At 50.4% G+C, this 6,003-nt stretch overlaps 1 protein-coding gene across 1 annotated transcript; it reads left to right on the top strand.

Annotated features, from left to right (window-relative positions):
* Positions 1 to 241: 241 nt before the first annotated feature.
* On the top strand, positions 242 to 5,701 carry LOC749132 (PRAME family member 1). The gene is given in 3 exon segments (XM_054677971.1): positions 242 to 528; positions 940 to 1,518; positions 2,465 to 5,701. Coding segments are annotated over 3 exon segments (1,425 nt in total). The 3' UTR covers positions 3,024 to 5,701.
* The last annotated feature ends 302 nt before the right edge of the window (positions 5,702 to 6,003 follow it).

Raw genomic sequence — 6,003 nt, 5'->3', positions numbered from 1 at the left:
TTTCCTCAAAGAGGTAGAGCTTGGCTTTCAGGATCCTCAGTGGCACTGTCCGGTGGTTCTGGGATTCAGTGGAGCAATGGATGAAAATTAATAAGTCAGTGGTTTCCATGACCCCTCCCTCCTTGGTGTTTGGAAGACATTCTTCCTGGTACCAGTAGAAGCAGATGATTGTGTTTGCCCTGAGAGTGACACATTTTCCCTGGATTTGTCTTCTAGAGATTTTCCTTGCAGATCTATCAGGATGAGCATCCAGACCCCACCCAGACTCCTGGAGCTGGCAGGGCAGAGCCTGCTGAGAGACCAGGCCTTATCCATCTCTGCCATGGAAGAGCTGCCCAGGGTGCTGTATCTCCCACTCTTCATGGAGGCCTTCCGCAGGAGACACTTCCAGACTCTGACGGTGATGGTGCAGGCCTGGCCCTTCACCTGCCTCCCTCTGGGATCACTGATGAAGAAGCTTCATTTGGAGACCTTCAAAGCATTGCTGGAAGGGCTTCATATGCTGCTTACACAGAAGGATCGCCCCAGGTGAGGTGACCCAGGAGGGCTGGTAGATAGGGCTCAGGTGTCCAGGGAAAGAACAGCAGGGTCAGGCAGAGAAGTAGCCCAAGTGTGGCCCAGAGTCTTCTGATGGTGTTGGCGAGGAAGCTCAGGGAGGCTTTGGCCATTGTCCAGATCCTCAGAGAAAGGACTGCTCACCATACAGGGTCCACTGTGGGAACAGAAACCTGCCTTTACTCAGTGGAAGGTAAAGGGAATAGAAGTGGGGAATCTAAAATCAGAATCAAAAGGGAATCAAAAGGGAACAGGGATTGAGAAAAGACAAAGAGAACAGGGAGCACTGAGGACAGGAGCAGCTGATTTATGGGATGAGAATGAAAGCAAAGGTCAGGGATGAGTCCTTCTAAATTCTGAGCCTCTCCCTTACTTTACCCACAGGAGGTGGAAACTTCAAGTGCTGGATTTGCGGGATGTTGACGAGAATTTCTGGGCCATATGGCCTGGAGCCTGGGCCCTGTCCTGCTTCCCAGAGACCATGAGTAAGAGGCAGACAGCAGAGGACTGTCCAAGGATGGGAGAGCACCAGCCCTTAAAGGTGTTCATAGACATCTGCCTAAAGGAAATACCCCAGGATGAATGCCTGAGATACCTCTTTCAGTGGGTTTACCAAAGGAGAGGTTTAGTACACCTGTGCTGTAGTAAGCTGGTCAATTATCTAACGCCAATTAAATATCTCAGAAAGTCATTGAAAATAATATACTTGAATAGTATTCAAGAGCTGGAAATTGGCAACATGTCCTGGCCACGTCTGATAAGAAAGCTTTGTTGTTACCTGAAGGAGATGAAGAATCTTCGCAAACTCGTTTTCTCCAGGTGCCATCATTACACGTCAGATAATGAACTCGAAGGACGGTTAGTTGCCAAATTCAGCTCTGTGTTCCTCAGGCTGGAACACCTCCAGTTGCTTAAAATAAAATTGATCACCTTCTTCAATGGGCACCTGGAACAGCTGATCAGGTGAGAAAGGATCATGCACTTTGTATGCAGACCACAGCATAGCCTTGTTCTGTTACAGCAAACATTAGAAGGCGTGTACTGTGTGCCAGCCAGTGGCAACGTCACAGTGAAGGGGACATCAGAATGTCAACACATTGTCCCATTCAGTGTTCCATGTCCTGGAGTGGCTATCACAGGATTGCCCCAATAAGGGGAGAGGGGTTACCTGGGGTAGAAGCTAGAGAGGGACATCATGTACAAGCTAGTTAGTGGGGGTTTCAGCTCTGTTGGGGGTGCACGTGTGAATTTCCTGTTACAAAGTGTGTTTCAAGTTGATATGATGTCAAAGAGATAATAGAGGAGGGTATGAAAGGAGGGAAAGCACATCAAACCTGTGCATTTCACAATAGAACGTCTGTCCTCACCGGCTTAGTGATCACGAATGATCCTGTCTCTGATTCCCTGTCTGTAAAAGGTTGTTTTGAACTCCAGGAAAGGTAATTGACATGGGAAATGCATGCTTCCGGGATGGAGGTGAGGGAGTAGGCGTGAGAGTGGTAAAAAGTGACAGTTGGTTTGCAGATGCAGGCATGTCAGGGAGCCCCTGCTGACATGTAGCTCTAGCTGATGTCCCTAGACCTTGCTCAGTTGAGTTCTTTGTGCACATCTCCCACCGGGTACCTGTGGCCCAGAGATGAAGTTTTCTGCTAAAAGATGAAAAAAAAAAAAGGCTTTAGAGATTTTATGGCCTTGAACCAATCACACGAGCAATGGTGAAAGGGCTGAGGCTAAAATGGGACGGCCCCTGAACGATCAGGGTCCTCATGATGCAGCAACTTGCATGAGGACCATCATCAGATGGTGGGAACAAACTTGTGTTTGTTTGACGCAGGCATTTTCCTAGATGAAGGCACTACCTTCATCTAACTGGTATCACTGCCCAGAACTAACTTCTTGATCTCCACAGGTGCCTCCAGAACCCCTTGGAGAACTTGGAATTAACTTATGGCTACCTATTGGAAGAAGACATGAAGTGTCTCTCCCAGTACGCAAGCCTCGGTTACCTAAAGCATCTGAATCTCAGCTACGTGCTGCTGTTCCGCATCAGTCTTGAACCCCTCGGAGCTCTGCTGGAGAAAATTGCTGCCTCTCTCAAAACCCTCATCTTGGAGGGCTGTCAGATCCACTACTCCCAACTCAGTGCCATCCTGCCTGGCCTGAGCCGCTGCTCCTAGCTCACCACCTTCTACTTTGGCAGAAATTGTATGTCTATGGGCGCCCTGAAGGACCTGCTGCGCCACACCCGTGGGCTGAGCAAGTTAAGCCCGGAGACGTATCCTGCCCCTGAGGAGAGTTTGAATTCCTTGGTTCGTGTCAATTGGGAGATCTTCACCCCACTTCGGGCTGAGCTGATGTGTACACTGAGGGAAGTCAGGCAGCCCAAGAGGATCTTCATTGGCCCCACCCCCTGCCCTTCCTGTGGCTCATCACCGTCTGAGGAACTGGAGCTCCATCTTTGCTGCTAGGGAAGGCGTGCCTAGCGGGGTAGAGAAATCCAAAGTTCTCTTCCAGGCACTTGGACACTAAAATCTACTATGTAGGTGCAAGTTATTTTTCTCTTTTCTTATTTCCTTTTTTAATAGTTCCAAAATTTTTATTAAAGACAATTTGAGACAGGGTTTCGCTGTGTTGCTCCAGCTGGTCTCAAACTGCTGGGCTTATGGGATCCTCCTGCCTCAGCTTCCTAAAGTGCTGGGATTACTGGCATGAGTGTCTGTGTCCAGGCCACATGGAACTTAAAGGAAGCACAGGCAAGTGCTCAGTGTGAGGGAAAAAACATAACAGCAGGGGGCAAGGCTGGAGGAAAATGTTGAGGTGACATCAGTGAGAACTTCAGGGACCCGTGTCCTAGAGTCGGAAAGAGAAGCTAAAGTTCTACAGTGATGAGAATGTTATCCCTGCAAGGGTGGTTACCAAGGAATATCAGCAATAAAGAGCACCGGAATGAAAACTTTTAACCTGTTGTGCAATTTATCCATCAGAAATCTCTAGTTATCGAGTTACGGATGGAAAAATAACGAAATACTAATTTGTCTGTGATTGAGTTTCGGTTGTAGAACATCAAAGCAACCAAATAAAATTAGATCATTTTGAGTATTTCCCACCCATTCTTGTTCTTTGTTTTGTTTTGGAGACAAAATCTCAGTTTGTCATTTAGGCTGGAGTGCGATGGTGCAATCTGGGCTCACCGCAATCCTGTCCTTCGGGGCTCAAGTGATTCTCGTGCCTCAACCACTCAAATGGCTGGGACTGCAGGCATATTCCACCAAGCCTGGGTGATTTTTGTATTTTTAATAAAGATGGGATTTTTCCATGTTGATCAGCCTGGTCTCAAGATCCTGTCTTCGAGTGATCCACCAACCTTGGCCTCCCAAAGTGCTGGGAAAAGTGGTGTGCAGATGATCTCCACCCATTCTTTACTTCTCTTCAGTCATCAGTTTTTTTCTTCCTTTTTTTGCCTGCAGGGAGCAGCTCGGTCAGGTACAAAGGGACGGGCAGAGAGGGGCCCCAAGGAGAAGATAGGAATGGGGTGGTGCCCCGCTTGCACAAGAAGTGTGGATGCCAGGCCCAGAAAACAGAGCTGGGGCCATCCATCAGGGGGCCAGGGTGAGAAGCACAAGTGGCACCTGCTTCAAGGTCCTGTCGAGCTATCTGGCCACTGTGCCCATCCTGTTAACAGTGTCAAGCTCCCGGGTCTTGAAGGGAGGTTCCATGCGGATCCACCCCAGGCTGTTTTTCCAAGATCTGCCCCCTGTAGGGGAGACCATGGAGTCTGATTGCTGGGCCTGGGAACCACGAACCACTCCTGGAGGCCCCCCCCTTGGCAGGGTCATGAGCCAGGCCTGTGCTCCATGTCCCTGAGGCAGCCAGCTGTGCCACCCACACCCTCTCATGGCAAAATGGAACCTGGACCCAGGTCTGGAGTCTCCACCACAGCCTCTACCTCACTGCCCACTGCCTGCTGTTAGCCTGCAAGCTCCTGGATGAGAGTACAGTTGGGGCTTGTTAAACCACACCCAGGAGCATTGGGTTTGTTTGTGCGGGGTTGGCCAGAGCTGCTGTGAACCTGCATCTCACCTGTCCTCTCTGTGGGGAAACACAGAGAGAGGGCACAGCCAAGGCTGCGTACACTTTGGAGCTGATGGGAGCCTAGGACAAGAGGGAGTCCTGGTCCTCCCGAGTTGGCAGGGCAGTAGCTCCAAAGGTGCAACTGAATCTGCCCAGGTCGCAGTTACCAACTGAGGTCCCCCAGTGCTCTTGAGGGCCCAGGAGATCCCCCCTTCTCCTTCAGCTTCAGGGTGTCTGTTCCCACTGCCTGGTCTCTCATGGCACCTGCTCTAATTTTGGGGTGTGGTTGTGGTCGAGCCCAGATGCTGTCACAGCCCAGGTGGGTCTGTGAACATTTTGGTCAGTGCAGATACAGCATCCCATGGCTGCCTTGAACCCGCTGGACTTTGGGCCCTGATGAGTATAGAAGGGGGGCTGAGGGGGGATTGCGGACAGATCAGCCCTGGTCTTTGGATGCTCCTTGGTACGAGTGACTTGGGCAACATGGTTGGTGGTGGGAGGGAGGCAGAATCCTGGACAGGAAGGTGAGAGTCACTGGTGAGGCTTCACCTTCTGACCAAGGAGGGCCTGAAGCCCGTAAGCTAGGCCACCAGTCCTACGGACCAGAATGGGAACATATGTTGCCTTTTCTGTGCCTGCTCATGGCCACCTATGACCCAATGAGCACATACTTTTCTCCAGTCTGATGCTGAAAAAACCCCAGACTCAGGGAGAACATTAGGAAGACCAGTGGCAGAGAGGAACTACCCACTACTGGGATGATTTTCCTGCAGAGACAAGCAACCCACTCTGGGTCTTTTTCTCTGCTGAGAGCTGTAGAGATGATGAGATGACTTTCCTGCAGAGAGCAGCAACCCACTCCAGGGCCTCCTCTCTACTGAGAGCAGTGGTGATGATGGAATAACCTGCCAGGAGAGAGGGGTCACCCACTCCAGCACCTCCTGTCTGCTCAGAGCTGAACACTCATCAGGACACCCTGGCTGCAGAAAGAAGTTACCCACTGTGGGTCTCTGAGCTGTTCTATTGCTCAGTAAAGCTCCTCTTTATCTCACTCACCCTCCACTTGTCTGCATAATTCATTCTTCCTGGTCACCGAACAAGAACTTGGGACCCGCCTAATGGTGGGACTAAAAGAGCAATAACACAAACAAAGCTGAAACACAGCTCTTGCTCACCAAGTTGTAGGTGAAGAGAAAAAGAGAAGAGCTACTAATCTTCCAGGAGCCCAGACATGGGAGCTTCCTGAGCCAGGGCTGTGACTCCTTTCTGGGGGTTCTGCAGTTTCTGGCATTTCCAAGCTTTCAGTGTTGGTGTCACTGTGTATTCCAGTGACAACCATGGAAGCTGCTTGTGCTGTTCCTGGTTCATTTGCAGCCT

This window comes from Pan troglodytes, chromosome 1, assembly GCF_028858775.2.
Source record: "Pan troglodytes isolate AG18354 chromosome 1, NHGRI_mPanTro3-v2.0_pri, whole genome shotgun sequence".
Lineage (NCBI taxonomy): Eukaryota > Metazoa > Chordata > Mammalia > Primates > Hominidae > Pan > Pan troglodytes.
This window is presented reverse-complemented; position numbering and strand designations above follow the sequence as displayed.